We start from the raw sequence: 24,644 nt of genomic DNA on the forward strand, positions 1-24,644 counted from the left end.
GTTGTACTTTGACTTTTGGACTACATCTCAGAGGAAAACCATGTATGCCACTTCATTTAAAAGAAAAAAAAATTAGGCCTTTGTTCCTTTTCTAAAATGTCAGTGTCTGTGGGGACCTCTGTCTATATGTGTTTGTATTTCTACCAAAGACACATTTGTCCCGATTTTGAAGGCTCAAAAAGGTCAAATTATTAAATATAAAAACAGAGAGTCATTTAGCAGAACTCCTTTTCCTCTTCCATTAATCATAAACATTTATTTTTTTAAGCATCTACAGGCCCCAAGGCCCTAGATTAGAAACCACAGAATAACACATATTTGCATAGCACCATATAGTTTGGTCGTAATACTGTAACTATATTTTTTAACTCAATTTCCCATTGTGCATCAATGATGGAAAATGAGCAACCAGTTTTCTCAACATAATTTAAACATCATTTAAGTTTTAAACTATAATTAATTGTAATATTAGTTTATTATCATTATTGATAAATTGCCTGGTATTTATATGGTACGGATCTCTTCTTTAATCCGGTTTGACAACTGTTCGTGTGACAGCAGTTGTGTTTTAGTTGATTGTTATGTGTGTACCTGCTAAGGGACTGCATTTTCCTTATCTGATAAAGCGCTCTTTGGGGATTCTCTGCGCACGCATAGCTGTTTCTCCTCCTCCTCCCCCCTTCCCCCCCCCCCCCCCCCCCCCCCCCCCCCCCCCCGGCAGGGAGGATGAGCGCACAGTGGATCTCTCACGCTGGAGTACAGAGCTGCAGCGCGGACAGGAGGGAGCTGTGACCGGCACCGAGCAGCGGGACAGTGCGCGCTGCCTTTCTTTTGGAAACAACCACTTTTAGGATCCCGGTGAAACTTGTGAGGAAGACTCCACGGATCAGCATGACATCTCTCACCAACTCCGCGTGCCTCCTCTTCTTGCCTGTTGCTCTGCTCCTGAGTAAGTACTATTTGAGGAATTCTGCTTCATTTCTGAGCAATGCACAATTTACGCTGCAGTATTGGAAATGTTTGGAGTAGTTGTGCGTAAACCGGAGAACACGGATGCAGATCCAGACTTTTACTTAATTGTATTTGTAATAAGATAGTGTTTTGTTAAACCCCATCTTCTGGACTTGTCTTTGCCCTGCTTCAGTTAGAGCAGGGGTGTCAAACTCAAGGCCCGGGGGCCAAATCCGGCCCGCGACTTCATTTTATGTGGCCCCGCAAGAGCTTGCAAAGATTATAATACGCTTATTATACGGTTACATGCCACTTTACAGAAGCAGGTTGCCCATACACTACATGTCCCACAATGCATCTCGTTTTGTGTGATGCGCACTGAAGACACTTGCAATTATTTGCCCTAGTCTTCTGCTTTCAGACGTAGTTAATTTGGAAGTTATTACCCTATCCAATAATAATCCAATTCAGAGGCAATAATGTAATATAATACATTATTTTATATATATTATACATTTATATATGTATATTTATATAGTTACAACCGGCCCTTTGAGTGCAACCATATACTAATGTGGCCCGCGATGAAATTGAGTTTGACACCCCTGAGTTAGAGGGTCCCGTTGTATCTCCCGTTTATCTCCAGCATCCAGTGGAACACGCCTGAATGTTGTGAATGCAGCATGCAAACTGTTTTGTGTGAGAGTGGACTATAATTCAATTTCCCCCAGTCTTAATGCATTTGCTCAACGAGGTAACTTGTTGTACATAATTATTACTAACTGCAACTGGCAAATAAAGGGAACCCTCAATCAGTCAGACTGATAGTGGAGTTACCGCTTGATTCCCACCCTGCAAGTAAAGTCAATGCAATGAATTGTTAATTAAAGTAAGGTGAGTTCAATTAAAATGGAACTCTAGCAATTTTGTAATGCAGTTTTTTCATGTTAGGGAAAATACAAGAGACAGATTGTTTTGAAGATAGGTCAAAATCAGTGCAGCAGATGGAGGATTGTCTGACTCTGAGTAACTAGAACGCAGCAGTTTTTTTAATCGTTTGCTATTCATTTCAAGTACAACGTAACGTTGAGTATGTAATGCATTTAAAGTGCATTGTATGTGAATTGTGTGTACTCGAGACTTGCCCTGATTTGAGCTCATTGGACATTCTGAACCCCTGACATGATTTTCTTCTGGATACCTTTAGAACAGTAATGTGAGCTTTTGGGCTAGGATAAAAGCTGTTAGTTATATATTTTTTGTTTTTAAGTAAAAAAGTAACCATTACTTTTTTCATTACTTGGTCAGATTATCCAAATAATGACTTTTTGGACATTTGCTGCAACGTTTTGGGGATGTAGAAGAGCCGCTGGGTGGCTTTCTTGAAACTTGCCCAGCCGTCATTCATATGATATGTATTGCTTTTGTATACTTACATGTGAATAGCCTGTTAGTTAACTCCTACTTAATTGGTCCTTTGGTCTGCAGTTGGCTGTACATACTAATTGAGGAAGTATGCAGTGTACTCTGCAGTATGTAGTTCCCATTATATGCAGTAGGTTTGCATTTTTTACTATGCAGCAGGTAGTATGCAATGTTTAGGATGTAGTATGGAGCATGTTCTATGTAGTATTCAGTATGTAGTACACTACACAGTTTGTAGTGTGCAGTATGCAGTAATGTGCCAATTTTAACACAGCCTGGGTCCAGCTCTAAAAACACTATCAATCAATTCAATTAGATTGTTATAGCCCAATATCACAAATGTTACATTTGTCTCGTTTAAAAAAAAAGAAGTTTATATAGAATATCAATATAATACATTTCTTCAACCTACATTTCCCATAAATGCAACTTGATATACCTTTTCATTAGGCTGTCCGTCTATCCAACTCCATGCTCACAGTTTGTAACAAAGAATGTGTTTAAAAAACGTGTTTTCTCTAAGCCTAGGTAACCCTGGTTACCTCGCTTTGACATCTTCAGGGTTATTTTTTCTGTAAGCTGACTTTGAGTTGTCTGATATAATGCACTAAAGTACTGACTTGGTGATGAAACCATATAAATTCCATTCCAAACCAGAGTATGTGTTATAAATGTCATCGTCATCATTGATCGTCATCCAATGCTGCTGCGGATGTCAGAGCAATGAGGATGGGGGCGGAGGATGGGGGTCCCATGGGGGAGGGACACCATGGGGGTAGGGAAACAAAGTCTTACCGATGGAGAAAAATGATGAATGATTCACATCTGTCCCTCTCCTATGCTCTGGAAAGTCTCTGGAGATTTTGTTCATCCGCACATCTGAACCTGACTGGGAAACATTCCTCATGCATTCAGTCCCTCAGTCATGTGACTGACACATGGGGAAATCTGAGGCTAGTTATGAAATGATATTGGCTGATATTCTTACATTACTCTTCATTACTCTTTCATTGTTACTCTCCAAACTGTGAGTGTGTGTACGTTGATGTGTAGTTAATGTCCCTATGAGCAGAGCTTCCTGTCACCTTTGACTCAGACTATCATCTGTCACACTTTCTTAAAATACCTCGTCTTAAGATCAAAAATCTGTAAGAACATCATCTTCAATGCTTCAAATACACTGACAAACATCTTAAAACATACATTGGAAATGATTAATAATATTCTATAATTAGGACCAGTATTTTTAGCTGCCTTTGATCACTATGGATCTTTACAACACAGCTTATATTTCTATATAAGAGTTAGCATGTGTAGAAAGTGTTTTTTAATGTTTTATGTAGGTACCTATTCCCGTGGGAGGAATTCAGAAATATGTATACAAGATTCTACAACTGCAAAAAACATTTTCTAAAGTGTTTTTCAAAAGGAAAAAATAAGGTGTAAAGCAGAAGAGTGAGCATGTAGTAAATGTAATCTGCTCAATGCACACATCTGTAATCTGCTCAATGCACACATCTGTAATCTGCTCAATGCACACATCTGTAATCTGCTCAATGCACACATCTGTAATCTGCTCAATGCACACATCTGTAATCTGCTCAATGCACACATCTACATGCATTTTAATAATGCGTTTTCATCATGGTTTTTAGGTGTCTTCAGAAAAAACTATTAAATGACATGCTGTTTACATCATTACCAAAACAACTTTGAATTCCAAACAATAGGCCTTTTTTTCACAAGTAATATTTTGACTAGTCACAATAGTAAAAGCTCAGGTGTGAACAATAACACCAACGATGATTTCTTGGTTTCAGGGTCCTGGTATTGTGCATGCTGGATCACTGTCACTCTGTCATGGCTTACTAGAACACATGATTAGAATCCAGAATCTCATAATAAGCTTACACTATTTGAAAGGATAGAAGACATTCAGAGGCCCAATTATCTGAAACCCCAATAGTCAGAGAAATATACGACTGAAAGCTCATTTATTCAGAAAACAAACATTCTGAAGGGACATTCTGAAATACTAATCCCAAATGCAACAAACAGAAGCACATGGCTAATATTATAGAGAAGGACCTTCCTCCGTTTTGTTTTAACTATGGTAAAGGCATGATCGTCTAACTGCCTTTGATTGACTAAAACTTGTTGCCTTTGTTGGTTGGGTTGGTTAGGTTAAGGCAGAGGTGTCAAACTCAAGGCCCGGGGACCAAATCCGGCCCGCGACTTCATTTTATGTGGCCCCGCATGAGTTTGCAAAGAATATAATATGTTTATTATACAGTTACATGCCACTTTACAGAAGCAGGTTGCCCATAAACTACATGTCCCACAATGCATCTCGTTTTGTGACATGCCCACTCGCAATGATTTGCCCTAGACTTCTCCTTTCAGACGTAGTTAATTACTAAATTATTATCCTATCCGATAATAATCCAATTCAGAGGCAAAAATGTAATATAATACATTATTTTATATATATATTTATATATGTATATTTATATAGTTACAACCGGCCCTTTGAGTGCAACCATAATGCTAGGCCCGCGATAAAATTGAGTTTGACACCCCTGGGTTAAGGCATGAAGAGTGCCATCAATTAGGGTCATGGTTAAAGTGGGATTATCAGGGTGAATCAAATGCAAAGTGTTATGTGTTTGCTATATTATGACTGAAAAAGCATGGCTGAAAGGTCTGATGACGTCTTTCTGCACCATAATAAGCAATATGCGTCTTCTTGGACGAATGTTCTTTTGGTTGATTTGGATTTTTTTCATTTTCTTGGATTTCAGATTATTGGGCACCATTTTAGTTTAGCATGTTAGCATGCGAAAATTCGTTTTCTTAAGCAACTTCTACTTTGATTGTTTTACACAATTAAACAAAAAAGTTAAAGTAAAATAAAACATGTTTACACAATATTTAATGAGCTTCATTTACTGCAATTCTTTCACACACAGTGACGTCACGAGCTACCCACAATGCAACACGCGCCATATATATATAAATACGCCATTTTCCTGGAGGTGCAAATATCCTGGAAGTGCAAATATAAACAGCTAGCTAACGTAGCCAGGCAGAGCGCACTAGATTTTTTTTTTTAATTAACGACCGAAGAAATCGCTGCATGTCTTCGGATTACATCTCTGGATTTGAGGGGTGTGCTCTAGGTCGTTACCAGCGTAAACTAGAGCTGTGTGGGTTGTTGGATTGCCCTTACAGACTGCCTGCAGATGTATGGAAAAACGACAGTGGCCTTCGTCGATTTTGGCTGCATCTACATCTAATTTCTGGAAACACCAGGTGAATACCCCACTTGTCACAATAATATTATCATGCCATTGCATATATGTGGTATTTTAGAGTTGACTAGATATTGATTAAGGCAATAGACTATGATATTCAGTACAGGAAGCTTAGCAACACCTAGACGGTGTACGGCTGCTTGCACCTCGCGTAAAACGGCGGATACCGGAAGTACGGTGTCGCGCTCGGCCCAATACCCGTATGTGTGTGTGAAAGAATGCAACCTTTTTAAGTTTAAGAATCAAGCTAGTTGTTATCCCGTTTCCAGGCTTAATGCTAAACTAAGCTACCTGGTTTAGCTTACATACATTTTACTTCCCAAAATGTTAAACTATTCCTTTAACTTTACCTCAAGGTTGAATAGACCTAATTTATTGTATTGCTTGTCTCCTCTGTCTTGGCTTAAACAGCTAGCTCTAAGTATCAGGGCCGGAGACTTGGAGGGCTCCCCTGGGTGCACGTCTCCTCTCTGCGTCATCAGCGCCCCAATAATCACATTAAAAGCAGGCAGCCCATAGGCGAGAGGCAGAATATATTCGGCTTTTAATTGTTCTCCTCAGGAAACAGTTCCCAACCTCCCTTTCTTTCAAAGTTCCCCCTCAGTGGCTCGACTGCAGCGTTTTTCTACATATTTTTGTATGCAGCAAAGACACATGAAGTGTTAGTTTCCTCATTAAAATAGGTTTAAAAGTATCAAGGAAAACTGCCTGTGTTTCGCCTCCTTCTTCCTCCCTCCTTACAGTGTCACCACTAAACACACACACTGTCCACCACACTGCACACCATCCTCCTTCTATTCTTCTTCGTACTTCCTTCATCCCTCTCTTCTTTTCTTCTTTACTTCTAGCAAACGTCCAGTCCTCCTTTTTCCCCTCATGTCTCCGCAGTCATTAATATCTGTATGCCATCGCTCCTCTTCTTCTTTTTTTATTTTAAACTTACTCATCTATCTAATCTTTCATTTTATCCTCCTTCTGCTTTTTCACTCCCTCCCTATGTTATTTTCATCAAGGATTCACAAATATTGATTAATCTGACAGTGAGAATCCTTCGTTACAAGTTTCCAGGATTTTTCTTTTTTAATAGAAGGATCTTAAGAGGGTGAGATGTACATCATGGGCCACACTGTCCATCAGACGTTTGATCTTATGAGATCACAAGTGGGGAATCTTCACAGTAATCATTAGGGGACTTTGCAAAGATAGAGTGAAAATAAAAAGATTGTTGAACCTCTTCCCCCTCCCCTCTTCCCATATTCACCACCATTAAAGTCTGTCAGTATCATGGATACAACTGAAGTATGATTTTCTAGTTTATGGACTGAGGTCACCCGTGTTGAAATTTGACCTGCACATGTCGCAGCAGAAACTAGTTGGAAACATTACATTGACATATCATCAACTTGATATGACAAAATAGTTCTTGTTTACACATTAAGTAGTTTCTGAGCAACATTTTCTTGACATTTGTTTGAGTCATGTTTCTGTTTCTGTCCTTCTATTGAATGTATCGAATTATCCCATCCTTTGGTACCAAATCAATGACAAAATTAAGGGGTAGTAAGGGGGGGGGGGGATTATTTTTACCGCAGCTAATTTAGAATTGACAGGGCTCGAGAATAACAGTGAATTTCTTTCTGGGATCATATTTAATCTGGGAGGATTTCTTATCTGGATAATATTGCATTTGAAATAAACAAACCTGTGTTTGAATTGGCAGGAGGAGAGCTAGTTAGCATTAGCTGCTAGCTGTTAGCAGCCATAGACAGCACTGTCTTGCTTGGTTAATAACGGAGCTAAAAGCTGACGTTTCCAAAGCGAGGTTCCATTAAGTATCGTTTTGATGTGTTTACGTTTTTTTATCAAAATTACTTTTGGGCTAAGATACATTATCATCATGATGTGTTCATGTAATTTAGTTAAATGTTTTGGTGGGAAACTTGAATAATTCAACTGTTTGAAGGAAATGTTTTCTCATTGATGTATACATTAGATATTGGAAATACTTTTTTTACTTAAAAACAAAAACCATAAAACTGTTATGAAGGAGGGTATAATCAAGAAGAAAAGGATTTATTGTTTTGCTTTTTCTATGGTACCAATGTATCATGAATCATGGAATCACAATGGTATTGGTATCGACTACAACATGTCTGGTATTGTGACATCCCTAGAACTTAAGTCCATATTCCCTTCTTTTTTGCTCTGTTGATGGTCTCCTCCAAGAGAGAAATATCTCTTATTCAGATGAATGCTCCACTATGGTCACCATAGCAGTTTCTAACTATGTCTCTCTGCTGTTTTCTTCTACCGGAAAAGGTAGTTTACAGTGTTTTGCACCTGTGGACTTTTCTAGTAGGATGCAGCCTACATATTTTTTGCCAAAACGACTTTACCTTTCAAATGTTCCTTTGATTCATATCACAACCTATCATTGTATCAGCTTTAAAGTTGTTATCCTTCATGTTGCCATAATGAAACCCCATTTGTTGTACTATTTTCTGGTTAGCTTTTTGTCACGACAAGCCACTTATGGCTCATTTCCACTGCAGCGGGTAGCCCCGTTTAAGCGTCCTTAATCGTCCTCAAGCGGCCAGGCCAGTTTTTGGTGGCCTTTCCATATAGCATAGCACCGGCTAGCGGGTACTTTTTCCCTCTTTTTCCGGCCCCATAAAATCGTGGTTCCCTCAGACCAGGGCCAGGGCTGAACTAGTGACGTCAACACTCTCGACTGCTGATTGGTCAGAGAGAATCGTCACAAGATCGTGCGCGAGATCATCCCTAGCGTCGCATATATATCTAGAAGCAAGCTTGCAGCATTTTTATAAACAGCATTTTTGTAAACGGAGGAGAGCATGGCAACGTCAAAGAAAAGCACACCGTGGTCGACCGAGGCGGTGACGACGTTCCTACATCTCATTGGGGATGATCAAATCCAGCGGGAGCTCGACGGAACAATTCGAAATGTGAAAAAAAAAGCCGATCGCCCCGCCTACACTGCGTTGCTACCCCAGGTCCTAAACTGTAATGGAAATGCGCCACGGACTCGGACAGCCAGCGAGGTAGCCCGAGGCCTGAGCGAGGACGCTTAGGGACGCTTAAACGGGACTACCCCGCTGCAGTGGAAATGTGCCATTAGTGTTTATTAATATTCTGTATATAGTAATTTGCCATTCCTGTGCTGGACTCAACCAGCGAAATCACAAGTTCTTTGACCCCTTTTCTCCTCTCCCAGGTCCTGGTGCGATTCTTTATGTTTCCTACCTGTGTCCTCTCCTCCACCTTCAGCCTCCCCTATCCTTCTACCTGTTCAGACAACTTCTACAACCTTTCTTTGCTACATCTCTTCCTTTCCCTGTTTTTGTACTATAATCTTTAGCTCTACTTTCAGTTGTTAAAGACACGCATGGTTGGTAAAGTAATACCCCCACACACACACTCCCAAACCCACACTTAATGAGCAGACAGAAGGATATGTGAACATGCACACACACACACACACACACACACACACACACACACACACACACACACACACACACACACACACACACACACACACACACACACACACACACACACACACGCACGCACGCACGCACGCACGCACACACACACACACACACACACACACACACGCACACACAATCTTTCAAAAGCCCTTAAACCCTCTGAGGGCACACTCGAAACTTACGCCAACAAACACGCTGATCACAAATAAAGCGCACACACGCACACAATGACACTCACACACATAAGCGTCCTCCATTTTTTTGTATCTGTACCTTCCCCCTTGATCACATTGAGGTTGTTGTTGATGTAAGTGTGTGTTTGTGTGTAGATTTAGGTAAAGATTGGACCATTTAAACAAGCTTTGTGTGTGTGTGTGTGTGTGTGTGTGTGTGTGTGTGTGTGTGTGTGTGTGTGTGTGTGTGTGTGTGTGTGTGTGTGTGTGTGTGTGTAAGGGTTCCTCTTACAAAAACCAAGTAATGAAGTACCAGCAGAGCATGACTCTCTTCTCCCTATCCACAAAGTACACCGTGCATGAATATTCATACACACACACACACACACACACACACACACACACACACACACACACACACACACACACACACACACACACACACACACACACACACACACACACACACACACACACACACACACACACACACGCACACACACTCGCACACATATATTCCTATGAAGGAGTCACTGTCCTCTATTGTAATCAGTCTCATTTAATTAATCTCCTGTTATTTCTGTGTGTGTGTGTGTGAGCTCGTAAAACTAAAGTTTTAATATGCATATGTTTGATATGCTTATGTGAGTGTGGATATACATTAATTCTGCCCAAACCCTATTCCCCACGTACGTACACATACCGTACACACACACACACACACACACACACACACACACACACACACACACACACACACACACACACACACACACACACACACACACACACACACACACACACACACACACACACACACACACACACACACACACACACACACAATGATATAGTGATGGAGTGCAGAGCATAGTCTGTAAGAAGGAAATAGAAAAATTGCTGAAACACAATACAAGAGAAGTAAAGGAAGTGTTATAGAGGTGAGAGAGAGAGGCAGAGGACAAGTGGAGAGAGAATAAGATGGAGAAAAGGAGGAGCAGAGAGGAATAGAGATGCAGGGAGAGATTAGGACCTGTATTTATCAGGCCTGTCAGAAAAAAGCTGGCCATCATGGATCACTGACCAGAGCCTCCGGACAATTCAATTTAGGATCTGAAGCAAAAAAACATCCTAGAAAACTAGAAACTTTGAATCAAACCCACCAGAGAGGAACGTAAAGACAGAAAGGAAAAGGAGATATGGTTCACAGAAACCGGGGAAGTGGAGGATGAATGAGGAGGACAATAAGGCTCCATGGAAAGCCCTCTCTGAGTACATTAGCAGTGTAAACAGAGACAAGAGGGCATGCAGCCGCGCAGCAAACCGTCATCAGTCAAAATGCAATCGGGCTTCCCTCTAAATGGGCCCAACATGTGATAACGCCTGTTAGTGTAATAAATGGCCAGATTACGTAGCATCTTTAGATTGATAATGTTCTCGTGGTATCTCTGATGCACCGAGCATTACAGAGCAACACAAGCAGGCACTGCAGTTCAATAATGCACTTACTGCGGCGGCTCTAAAGCTGCCAGGATTGTTTTTTCTCTTGTCCACTTGGGAGCAAAGGCACCAGCTGTAACAAACCTCTGACATATCTTCAGCTTTAAACAATTAGTTCTGGCCAATCTGCCCACAACAGTAGCAATCGAGCGATATTAGCATTGGGTTCGTTAAATCCTGAGGGAAGTAGTTGGCTCTTTGGCTGCTTAATGCTTCACTGTGTCCACCAGCGAGGCACTAACTTTGTCTTATTGCTGTTTCATTCTGGGCAGGTAGAGTACAGTGAGTGAGGGTTTTGCTGAAACATTAGCCTGAAGTTGATGAGAGCGATAATGGAACCAAACAAAAGGATACAAGACACTAAAAAGTCAGAGGAGATGAGTCTGTAAAACCACAATGGCCCCATTTTATGATTAACCATTGTATTTATGGGGAAATATAAATATATTGATTCATGCAAATGTAATGCTGATACTTCTCATACTCATGATGTTAAGTGAATGTTCTCTAAGTTGGAGTGTATCAAAAGAAAGTTTCAGACTAGCCTTTTATACTCTAGAAGTGAATTGAAAAGGAACTAGTAACTAGAACCATTCATTCATTCCCAACAGAGGGTAAGAAGTACAGTTTTTAAACGTGTGATATGCTAGGTATAATGTGAAGTCAAGTTTGTCAATTACAGCTAATGGGCTGATAGCTTAAGAAATGTCTGTTAAAGTGTTGCTTGCTTTCAAAACAAAAAATGTGCTAAATGATGTTAATACCATTCGCTGAGTTTAGGGAAGCTATGGTTGGGTGATCATTCTCGGTTGGGTTCAATGTTAGTGTTCACAAGATACAAAACAGATTTGGCTTATTTTTAAATGTTGTTTCTATATTTCTACGGTCAACTCTACCGTTGCTTTGAAAAGTCAGACAAAACAACACTCTGCCCAGTAAGGTCAAATGCAAGTATTTTCAACGTTACAGTATTTGATAAGATACCCAGACAGTAGATTGTTGAGTAACTGGGATGTCAGAAGAAGCGATACTTTGTTACCAAGTCGATGCCACATTTCTGAAAAAATGACATTCTCTTTTTTACACAGTACAGCAAACACTTGAGGTACCATCAAGGCTAACGGCCAACAGAGTCCCGTCGCCGTAGGGGTGGATAGAAAATGTGTTTGGGACAAACAGAGATCCTTCCATCTAGGCGAGGCATCCTGTGTTTTACCCTGAGAAAGCTATAGAAAAACAAATCTGAGTTCAAATCGGAAGTAGAAGAGCTACATTTACTTGTATATAGACTCTCTAGACTTCTGGCAATATTTCTATTTGATTTGTTTTATGTCCTATACTGTTGCTATTCATGTTGCACTGTTGGAGGAGCCTGTGACTTAAGTTGTTCATTGCCATATCTACACTGTAGCTAATGTGCACATGACAATAAAGCCTTGAAACTGTAGATAATGTTAGCTGTTAGCAGCCAGTGGAGTGACGTACCATTGACCTGGAATATGATGCGTTAAAGCTCTATGAAGTAAAGGTAAATCATAACATGATGTGTTAATGATGTGCACTCTTGTAATATGTTGTTATTGGAGATGACCTTGAATAGATACAGTTGTTGAAAGGAGATGTTCAATTCAATCTATAATTGATATTATAGATGGAATTAGGACTTCAAACAGAAATAAAGGAGTGTAAGTTGAAGTACAAGCACATGTATTAGAATTGTATTCTGTTTGAGCATAGTATCGAATTGCTATCAAGAATCTTGTATTTCAATGTGATTGGAGTCGACAACAGTTCCTGTGTTGTGACATGCTTACACAACACTAGTTTATTCCTGATTTGCATTCAGCAGTTCTACTTCTGCAGCTTCCTGAGCTGTTTGGTTGATTTGAACTGCTGTTCTTGTGTTTTGGTTTGTGTGCATCCTGAGAGAGGAAGTTGTTTGAATACATGTGCTCAACCTGCGAGGATGCAAAGTGACACGAGCATTAAAAAAAGATGTGCATGCCTCAGTGGAAGACTGTATATAGAAACCAGCCCCTGTGTACCTATGTGGATGAAATGATGTGTGCTCGCATGCTTGAACGACTGTGTGTCTGCTGGGTGGAGGTGGAGTGGACAGAGCCCAGCTTTGTTTCTGTGGGACTGAGGGCTTTGAGGCTTAGAGATGAAGAAAGAGCACAATCGACCGCAGACTCCTTCGGAAACCAGACAGACGAGATAAACCAGACGCAGTCAAAAGAAAGAGAAAAGCAAGCCAACGGGAAAATCAGACCAAAGTCATCAAAGACATGAAGGTTGAGGAAAGAACATTCATCGAGTCAATCACAACCGAGCCAGCCAGACACATATAGTTGTTTTGCACGACAGGAGCTAACCAACTTGTGAACTTTCCATAACCTAACCTATGGAAGTTGGCGCTCAGCTCTTTCCCTTAAAAGCTTGAGAAAAACATGCCAGTAAAATAAGTTATTGATTAATACGTCACCTTGTTTGAGTTTTCTTATCACCTACTTTATGGACATTATTACTTCTCTAAAAGCTTTGCAATATCCTCTGGTACACATTTTAATTTCCTACCGATTCGGTTATCATATTCTCCCAAAATGCTCATCTCGTACTTCATCATCACATCATGTTCATATTGTTTTTGCTTATTTGTTAAATCTCAGAAGACGTTATTGTTAGTACTCTTTGCTGTGAAGTGACACATTTACTTGACCTGTCGCCTCCACAAACACTCCCATTAGAACTCCATGAATGCACCTGGAAGTGAAGGTCCTTTTAGCAATCCTGCAGTAAAAAAGATCCGCCATTATTTACACAGAACCCTACAGCACAAAACAAGAAGCAGCTGTGGCGAAGGAGGTAAAGTGGTTGTCCACCAATTGAAAGGTTGGGGGTGCGATCCAAAGCCACTGCAGTCAGCCTGTCAAAGTGTCCTTAGGCGAAGTTCTTAACCCTAACCCTCCCGCCGTGCCTCTGTATTTATCGATATGGGTGGTTGCTGACTTGTAAATGTAAAAGTGCTTCGAGGAGTAGTAAAGACTGGAAAAGCACCATATAAATGCAGTGAATTCACCATTTACCAGCATGATGCTGCCCCAGTGTGTGATTTTAGATGGCATGCCAGCATTCCTTTCCTGCCTTGAACAGTTTGTGTGAAAGGGGCTTCTGATTTAATATCACTTTTTGAGCAAGGCAGAAATGGAGGACCAGGAACTCATTTAATTGTTAACCATGCAGAGAGCAAAAGGTCACATTTGATTTAACAGCAGGAAACATATTTGTACCATCTACTGCTGTCTCACGACTGATTGCTCAAACATATTTTTTGCATTTAAAGAAGTTTAACTTGTTCTTGTCTTAACTTTGGTGAGCAAAAAAAACGTTATTTCACTGTTGTGAATGATGGTGTGACCAAGCCTTTACAATAGCTGCATCTGACAGACCGTAAGAAGAGATGATGGGTTGAAGAGATGTAAAAAGGGAGGCATGTAGGGGATGAAGGATGAGTGGATAGGATAGAGCGGGATGAAAGGATGTGGGGATGATGAATGGAGAGGGAAATGGGATCTAGGGGATGTAGGGAGGGAGGGATGAAGGGTCTAGGACTGTATGACGGGATGAAGGGATGTGGATAAGGAGGATCACTGATCATTTCATTTATAAAGATTTGAGTCCTGTTTGTTGGAGCAACATGTGTGGTTACTGGTGGTAACCGCTCGTAGCAGTTGATGGATCTGTTCACAGTGCAGCAACACAAACCCACTTTGTTTAAATTCAGAAAACTGCAGCTAATTGGCCTTTTCCCATGATGCCAATGCATATTTTAAAAATGCGTGACGCAAGTTGTTTTCCACACAACAGTTGGAGCTGTTCCATTCACCCCTATAATTCAAACTGAGCTGATCTGAACACAATCAAATAAATGACATTTTTTATTTATTTTTCTATCAGGTATAACCTTGCATAAAAGGTGGTCTGACACGGTATAAAGAGACGAACATGGACATTAGGGTGCATCAAAAAACACAATTCTTGAATTTTGATATGGCTGGGTGCTAAAAGTGTTCCAATATATGTAGAAACAACACATGCAAAATATGTTTCCAATACATGATGATTTAGGGGTGCCACCGCACATCTGTTTTTGTTGGATAAAGTGGTAAACAGTGCTCAATGGGCGCCATGGAGATCTGAGGTAAACAAGACTGCAGTTCAAGAAAACTGAGGTGATCTTTCTGTTTTTGTGTTGGGTATGTATTATTACATATTACTGTCATATCTGTAGTTGTGTCTTTGTATACTTAAGTCATGTTTATACAGGTATGTGGTGCTCATTACATCTAGCTAACAATCTAACAATCTAGCTAGCAATAGTTTGCTAACCACAGTTAGCTATCTATGTTAGCTAAGCTATTAAGCTTAACATCAACAGTAGCAGCTATTCTAGAGTGGACAATGTCATATTCAGAGTATTGATGTCTCATGTTTATTGAGACGTAGCATTGTAGTTGTTACAGTAAATTAACATTTTAAATATAAGTATATTTGCGAGCACAGCTAGCTACTCTGGTAGTAACGGTAAGTTATGTTGAAGTTAGACTATGTACAGCTAAAATGTGAGGCTTATGCAAGCATGGGTTATCATAATTGAGTGATATTAAGTATGCTAAGATATGATTTTAAAATCTATCCTTGTCCTTGTATTAAATTAACATTTTAAACATAGGTATATTTTCAAGCACAGCTAGCTACTCTGGTAGTGATGTAAGAGTAAGTTATCATTGTAATGATGAAGTTGGACGATGTACAGCTAAAATACAGCATGGTTTATCCTAATTGAGTGATATTAAGTATGCCAAGATATGATTTTAAACACTATCCTTGAGCTTGTGTCCTTTTCATTCCCAGGCACTGCACAACACAACCTACCCCAGGATCCAGCTCTCCTAAGATGCTGCCCTCACAAACTGGTCCCTGCCAGACTAGCAGTCGCAGCCTGGTCTTTGGTCTGGGCCCCAGCATCACCAGTGAGGATGGCATCATCACCGGCGCCAAACTGCCAACTGGTCGTCAGATCTTACGCTGCATGCTTGCCAAGAAACCTGGTGCAAACGGAGCGTTGTCGCAGTTCGAGGCAACCAAGGGTGTCCTGGAGCAGGTGCGGCTATTTTACAAGAAAGCCAACATCCCAATGGTGAGCGACAAGCGGGCCTGCCACAAGATGGTAGACTTAGTCAATGCTAACAACAAGCTGCGGAAAATCTCCCAGGCCAAGCGCTCCAGTGAGACTACAGCGAAACAATTGGAGAAAATGGAGTGCAGACTTGATGCCACATTTCCGCTGTGGCCTCCAAATGTTGAAAAGCTGATTGATAACCCAGAAGACCTAGCTTTCTTGGCCAGCATGAAGACCGACAGAGTGGCCACATTTGGTGTATTGGACAAAAAGCTGCAGCTCAAGGTGAAGCGGCGAGAAGAGCGTCAAGCTGCTGCAGCAGCCAGGCAGTCCCGCTGTGAAAAGGAGCTGGAGGAGATGACGGCAATATCCAGCTTGGTGTCGGAGAGTGATGAGGAGCCAGAGGAGGATACTAACACAGTCTGTCCAACATCTGAGGGCGAACCATTCCACAAGCGTAAGAAGACTGGAACAAACGTCTTCATTCCACATGACATCCTTAGCCGACCAAGTGTTGTGTCACTGGCTACAAGGTTGAAGATGTCACCAACGCAACAGGCTGCCTTCACGCGTGGCCTGGTTGCAGAGTCAGGCGGTGACTGTACACATCTCTCTGCATCTTACGCAACAGCTGACCGAGCAAGACGCCAAGTACTGGAGACAATCGGTGAGGAACGGCACAAGCAGTGGACACCACCTCCATTGTGTACCCTACACTGGGACATCAAGTTAACACCGATGCTCACCAATGTGCGCCAGTTGGAGGAGCGTCTTACAGTGGTGGTTGGAGATGCAGAGCGGCTGAAACTGCTTGGTGTCCCGGCGTATAAGAAGCAGACCAATGAGGCATGTGGAGTGATCATTGCCCGGTTGACATGCAAGTTGCTGCAGGACTGGTGCTGCGCTGACCAGGTTGTCAACATGGCATTTGACACCACTGCGTCAAACACCGGCCATCTCACAGCAGCCTGCATTGCCATACAGCTCTCACTGGGCCGACCACTGCTTTGGTCTGGGTGCCGGCACCACATTGGTGAGGTCCTCCTGAACCAGGTTTTTACAGACCTGAAGGTGGAGACATCACGCTCGCCAGAGGTTACCTTGTTCACACGTCTGAGAGAGAAATGGAACCTGTTACCACAAGAATCCAGCAGCCAATGGTCCCGTTACATTCCTGGCAACACCGAGCAACCACTCCTGGGCAAGTTACGTGCTGAACTTCTCAGGTGCGCAAAAGAAGTGACTGACCACAAGCGAGGTGACTACCGTGAGTTTGTGCAGCTGTGTCTTGTGTTTCTGGATGCAGGTGGTGAAGAGCAGACTGCAGTGACCTTCCACCGACCGGGAGCGCTCCACAAGGCACGATGGATGGCCAAGCTGCTCTATACTCTCAAGCTGGCTTTGATGAAGCAGCACATCGCGTTGCTTCCCCAGGGCACAATTACCACACGGCAGCAGGTGCCGAAGATTCGGGCATTTGCCATTTTCATTACACACATCTATGCAAAGTGGTGGTTGACCTGCGATAAATCTGTAGATGCTGCCTGGAATTACCTGACACTCTACCACCACCTGCAGGCATACAAGGCTGTAGATGAGGGCATTGCAGCATCAGCGATCAAGGCACTGGAGATCCAGAATTTATGTCTCTCGATGTGAAGGAATGGGCGACCAATGCTGCGTTAAAAAAAAGTGAGGTCAATGTATGTGCAATGAACGTGGTCAATGACTGTGCCGAGCGTGGCGTCAAGCTCACGTCCGACTTCGTCGCAGTGGCCAGGAAGGAGCAGCACCTGCAGAATGTGCTGCAGGCAGTTGAACATGACCGCAGCCAACAGCCAAACCTTCCCCGCTGCAAGCTAATCGCAAGCTTGCGATAGGACGGTTACTCTTGGGTGGCGGGTGGGGAGACATATCTGGAGGGAGACGCACGGGCTAGGTTCAGAGTTCAGGTTCCATTTCCTCTCTCTTTCTCCCTGGTGATGTTGCTCAGTGGAGCGGACTCTGGCACAGACTGAGCAATTAAGTTTGAAGTTTAGTTAGGGTTTGTTCTTTTAAGTGTGTCAGTATCGCCCCTTGTGTTTAACAATAAAGTCAATTAAACTTTATGTGTGTCCGACATCCATCACTGCTGTACAAAACTCAGGGTAACGTGAACATGTCCCATTGAGCTCCATTCATTTTGTCTATAGGACAAATGAATGGAGAATATTGAAAGTTGAATTCTGAGAAATGCCTAAGTTGCCCAAAGGGCAAACTAACAATTTTTACTTTGATAACCCTATAGAACATGTTACTGTATAAAAGTTCACTGTACTCAACATTTCCAGGTCAACCTTTTGGCAATTAGACTAAAAATTGCACATTTTTTGAAATTTCACAAAAGTTCATGTCTTTGGTGGCACCCCTACATCACAATGGAATTCCTCAAAACTTTGCAAATGTCATTTTTATGTTAATTGGAACACAATGCAATGCCAGCCAAATTGATATTTTGGAATTAAAATTTCCCATTCAAATTTGATGCACCCTAATGGACATTTTAATCTCCTTAATCTTTTGGACTCAATCAGGATAGGGAAATGACAAAAACATATGCCATAAATACTTAAACAATGCTATAATCACATGAGATATACACACATTAAGTTAGGGTAATACATGCATAGCTGCATACACTTACAAGAGTCTAAAGAAATCTGCTGACCAGCCAAAATATCAGGCAATACAATAATAACTCCACATGTTTACACGGTCTGAGAAACATATGGCTGTGAATATGTGCACACGGTATGTAAATGTGTGGATGCACAGCTATCCATTCACTCCTAATCAGTCAGCACTCTGAAATGTAAATGTGGGTGAACATTACCATATTAATCAACACATCCCCAGGTTATAACACAACATCACACACACACACACACACACACACACACACACACACACACACACACACACACACACACACACACACACACACACACACACACACACACACACACACACACACACACACACACACACACACAAACAGACCTAATTATTGACTGTGAGTTGAGAAAGAGAACTTACCAGATCTACTTTGATTCTTATGCAACGATTAGCACACACACATATGTTGTGTTTTTTATGGATTCATAGCAACACATTCAGCCCCTGGGACAGGAAGTAGAAGGTTAGATTTCCATAGATCCCGTTTCTGTGTGTGAGTGTGTGTGGCCTAAAGGGAATAGAGGTGCAGGTTGAGACTCCAGGAGCCAACATAAAGGGAACACCTTTCATCTACGCAGTGATGAAAGATCTGAATTTCACTTCATTTCAATGACACCTGATCCCAAACGGTCCTTAGCCTACTATGATGAGAAAGATATGATTGCCCTACTCTGGGACGGAGTGGCTAATAGGGAGAAAAGGGAAGATTCCCATGAGGCCAAGCTGGTTGTGCAGCAAGGTCTGGAGACAGGAACAGTAAACACAATCATTTTATAAATAGATCATGGCACCCTCTGACGTCTACTGCGAGGATGTCCATGACTTTTATTTAACATTAACTTCACACAACTTAACCATGGCGATATGTAGCGGGTTTATGTCTTCTCCTAACCACTTTCCCTTAACCTTGTTGTAAAACGCCACAGGGTTTAGTTAAGATGTGAAGGAGAATTCATCCGGACTTATGAAAAGAGAATCCAAATGCACTTACACTGGGCGAGGTATTTATGATGCAACGTTTGATGTGAGTCTGTTGTGCTGCAACTTCAAGAAACACGCAACTAGATGCTTTGCCCCGTGCGTTCATATCATGTTGTTTCATGCGGGCTCAATAAACATGCACTGCATATAACTTTATTAGCAAGGCTGGAATTAGAGTAATATAAAAAAGTGAAAGGAAATGGTTGCTCAGGCTCACCCTCCTTTCCACTCGTTTTAACCAACATCAATACCAATAAGTATGGTTGTGTGAAACTATTGGAATAAAATATACTTTATGAAATATATGCGTAACTTGTTTGCCTTACAAATCTACCGCTGTGCATATCACCAATCTAACGTGTTGAAAGAAAAAAGAAACACTACCCAACTCATTAAACACCTTGACATTTTGACTTTATGCGATCATTTTATAGGAATTAGTTTGAAGTTCATAGTTTGCCTTTGGGTTTAACATAGGAACATAAGTACTTTAGCCAACAATGGCGTTACAGTGCTTATCATTTTTGATGAGCACTGTAACGTATGTGATTCGGTTGTACGGTTGCCGAGTGATGCGTTTTGGTAAAGTGTCAAGAAATTATGTAGCACATCACGTATACGATAGGAACAGGAAGTCTATTGCCAGCTCAAAGAGTCCTATTGTGAATGACAAAAAAAATGACAGAAAGAGTACGGCAAAGTTTTATGTACGAAATATATAGTACGGGTCCCCAAGGGCATAGAAACTGCCAGATGCTAACCTGCATATGTTGGGCAATTTGCACAATTAGCATAAGCTGCATTAATTAGTCGATTTGGAGCATTTTGGAGTGGTTTTGTAAGTTATTGAGGATGCCAAATCCATTTCTGAAATGTTCAGGATTTAAAAAAGACAGTTTAAGCCAGAAAGTGGCCAGTGAGCTGATTTTGATGCATTTTGGGTACTTCCTAAAGTTCTAGGGGACTCATAACTGCCATTCTGTATCCTGAAATGTCAATTGATTCAACATCCTCAATATACAACGCCAAAACTGTCCAAATCGGCCAAGCAATTGTTGATGCTGTTGTCTGCATATGCTTAGTAATGCTGATTAATTCAACTAATGCCAATAATGCAAATTGCCCAACATATGCCATTGAGCATCCAGTTTCTATGTGCTGGGGACCCGTACTATACATTTCTAACATATAACTTTGTGGTACTCTATTTCCGGGTTCACACTGCTGGCAAGTAGACTCAGACCTTTGTTAGATGCAAAATAGTTAGTGCGGCGCCACTTAAGTGTGAGGCACTTTAATTGTGGTCTCTAAGCAGCAGCAGCCATTAGGCGCTGAGGAAGAGTAGTACCAGGCACAGCCATGAGCTTATCATATTTTGTTTTGTAGTTAGCGGGGACTTTAAAACTTTGAAAATGATTGCTCTTTTTTTCTAGAAATGATGATGTTCTAGAAACATACACTCTGAGAAAAAGGCTGTTGAGAGCAATGCGCTATGGGGAGATATCTCCAGTATAACAGATTGAGAACTAAAGTGGTCTGAGGCTGAAATTGAGTTCTTCTCCCGCCCTGGTCTTGATCATAAATCCTCACTAAAACACTGCCTAAACATATATTTTTACCCCGAGCTCCTGATATATGATTTGTGATCGACTGCGTGAATAAAACTGGCTTTGATGTGTAAAGATGAAGGCTCAGGTCTGGGGATGGAGAATCACCGCAGGGACGAACAGTGGAGCTTGTTTCAGTCAGCGGGGGGGTGCTGTGACTCCTGTATGTAGAATGTATATCATAGATGGGGATGGCCTGGTCTGCCTCCCTCCTCTGTGTTCATGCTGTCTCTTTAGCTTCAATAATATTGTTGTAATAATTCCTAGATAAGTGTTTCAAATATATTCCTGGTGTGGACAACTTGTTTTAGATGTAATATTAGAAACATCATTAATCAAAATGCAGTCTAAAGGTGAGACACTACAGGAGATTAGAGTAAAAAGAATCCATAACAAATAGAAAACACCATAAAACTCCTACAGTTTTTTAATGAGTATACTTATTTTGTATTACAAGTTTTCATACATATTTAAATATGCAAATGAGGCATGCAATCAAATATATCCAATTTTGTAAGACATAGTACAAAAGGGTAAAACATTTAAACTAATAAATATCCCCATGAAACATGCCCGGTTGATTACTTACATTAACACAGTCTCTTGTTTCTGTAATACACTTTAGTTTGAAATATAACGTTTGAATATGCAAATGATGCATTATCCAATGTTTACTTTTGGACATTTCAAGAGAAATGTAGAGACGCAAGTAGACAGTTAGTTAAGTTAGTTGAATAATGAACGTGTCCTTTTACATACATTCACTTAATGCAGGGTTTCCCAATCTTTTTTCCTAAGAGACCCCCCAAATGACTCCTGTTGGAAGTTGCGCCCACCCCCCCCCCCACACACACACAAGGGGGGGGGGGGGGGGCAACAGCGGTAATTAAAGTTTAAAAGTCTCAAAAATGCTACAACTACTGTCACAAACTGGAGGATGAAAGCGTAATTAAGGAGCACTATTGGAGTGACTTTAATGGTTATTGGACTCAGGATTAATTCATTTGGATTCCCGCTGTATGAACAAAATTAAAGGACGGCGCGGAAGTGGAAACAATTCACAAAAGGATTAAAACACATGCTCAAAGTAAGCCGGATTTTGCCGATGTGTTTATGTGGATTCAAAAGTCGTAAATAATCTACAAAATGGAGGAGACCGATCTGATCGGAGCAACTGTGACAAATAATCCAACTGAAACCGGCATGGACAATGACTATGTTTTAAAAATGCGCTTATCCAGACAAGCCCGGTTTGGACACTTTACGGGCAGAAGAAACATTTCTATTAAAGAAATAATTATACATTTCTGTCTTTTTATGCCTATAATAGCTACTAACTTGAATTTTTATTAAAATTAATTTATCAATTATTTTTTATATTTTATTGTAATGTAGAGACAAGGCTTTTAGTGACAAACATGCGTTACAATTATATGTAAAAACAAAAAATAAAATAAAAAGTCTAAATATGATATTTGGCCTCAAATCATCTGAACATTTAATGTCAACAGAATTTGAGGCACCTAGGTGTAAAGCGTCAACATTTTAACTTATTTTAGATCCTGTCAGAGTGATGACATCTATCTACCCCATCTGTTAAAGCAAAAACTCTAAAATGTGTTTAAAAATCTGTTTGTGAGTTCCTCTGTGCTTTTGCCTCCAGGGGGATTCTGTAGCTTTACACTGAGAGTAGACGGTTTGTGTGTGTGTGTGTGTGTGTGTGTGTGTGTGTGTGTGTGTGTGTGTGTGTGTGTGTGTGTGTGCTCCCCTGTGTGTTGTGTGTCTGGGGAGTGAGGTGCTAGTGATAAGTTACAGCAGTGCTTCAGGTGCTGAAGTCAATAAAAGCTCATTAACTCAACAGTCAGTGGCTCCGTCCACAACAATATCCCTCCCACTTTGTCTTCTTCACGGGGAGCGGCTGCGTTTTTACTCTGCGTATGCCTGGTGAGCTGCTGGATCAATGGGACTAAACGGTTAATTTCACCTGACTTTAGAAAAAGAGGAGAGGAGGAAATGGAGGATGAGGAACGAAAAGACTGACAATAAAAACATGATCAATAATAACAGTGATTAGGACACAGTTTGTCATTTTCAAGATTTCAGAAATGGATTACTAAAAGGGCTTTTTAAGCAGATATTTAGGCTAGGCATTACAAAAAGTAATGTCATGGTGATGGTCCTAGTCCATGGATTTCTTCTTTTATTTTGAAGTTTTCTCCCCCTGTGCCATATTCATTTTAACTTCCTGTCTTTGTGTTTTCCCGCCTTTTTATTGTTGGTCCTTGCCTAATTAGTTCCACCTGTGCCCCATTATATTAGCCCTGCAACCACCTGACCTCCTGTACACCTTCACTTTGTCCCTCATTAGTTCAGCTTTTACTGGTTTTGTTTGATTGTTGTTTGGTATTTATCTGGAAGATCTGTTCAGGTCAGTTTTGTTCTGTCTGGACCAAGTCTTAAATATTCTTCCAAATGTTCCTGTTGCTTGCTGTAAAATGCAAATTGGTCCTCTCCTGATCCACTTCTTGTGATAAAGTATAATTTGTGAGACCTACGATGGAACTGTTCCACCTAAAGGGATAGTTGTGATGTTGAAGTGTGGCTGTATAAAGTACCTATCCACGTCATTGTAAAGAGGGTAAAAAAATCAATATCCATTTAACAAAGGCTATATTTAGACTATTTTCACTCTTTTACCTTTCCATCAAGCAGACCTTTCCAAGGGAAACTGAAACCATTATCTATACTCTCACCCTCTGAGACCCACGGGGCCGTATACCATCCCAAAGATCACGTTGTGTTCAAAGCGTCATAACTTCTCAGCTGTTTCAGCCAGAGACATGCCGTGTTATTCCTCTTAAACTACAGAAACGGCAATAAACAACTAAATTAACTTTTTCATTGAGAGGCGTTTACTTATTTCGGTGAAACGAATGTGCGTAAAGTTTTAAAAGATGCGGATAGTCTCACCTTGATTCTGGCGCATTGCTTATCATTTTCTCTTTTATAGATCTATTCTCATCCACCATCCATCCATTGTTTGTGACGTAAAGAGTGTCACTTTTCTGAATCGGAAACTCTGAGTGGATGCAGGACACTGCCCAAAAGAATGGGCATAACTAATGAACAGAATAAGTTAGAATCTTCTAATCAGTTCTGATACAATGATAATAAAAGTGTGCAATTTTCTGTGTTGAATGTTTCTTTCATTGTTTTGGTTAGCAGTTCTTAATTAAAGTAAAAAATTCAAGCTCCGTTTTTTATTTATGGGCAAATGTCTCCTA

At 40.9% G+C, this 24,644-nt stretch overlaps 1 protein-coding gene across 1 annotated transcript in view; it reads left to right on the top strand.

The window, feature by feature from the left end:
• The first annotated feature begins 733 nt into the window (after positions 1-733).
• nrn1la (neuritin 1-like a) overlaps positions 734-24,644 on the top strand; it is a 117,747-nt gene continuing 93,836 nt past the window's right edge. The window contains exon 1 of the mRNA XM_034205941.1: positions 734-949. Within this exon, the coding sequence (XP_034061832.1) occupies positions 892-949 (58 nt within the window). The 5' untranslated portion in view covers positions 734-891. The remainder of the gene's footprint in view (positions 950-24,644) is intronic.

Source organism: Gymnodraco acuticeps, unplaced genomic scaffold (genome assembly GCF_902827175.1).
Source record: "Gymnodraco acuticeps unplaced genomic scaffold, fGymAcu1.1, whole genome shotgun sequence".
In the NCBI taxonomy this organism is placed as follows: Eukaryota; Metazoa; Chordata; class Actinopteri; order Perciformes; family Bathydraconidae; genus Gymnodraco; species Gymnodraco acuticeps.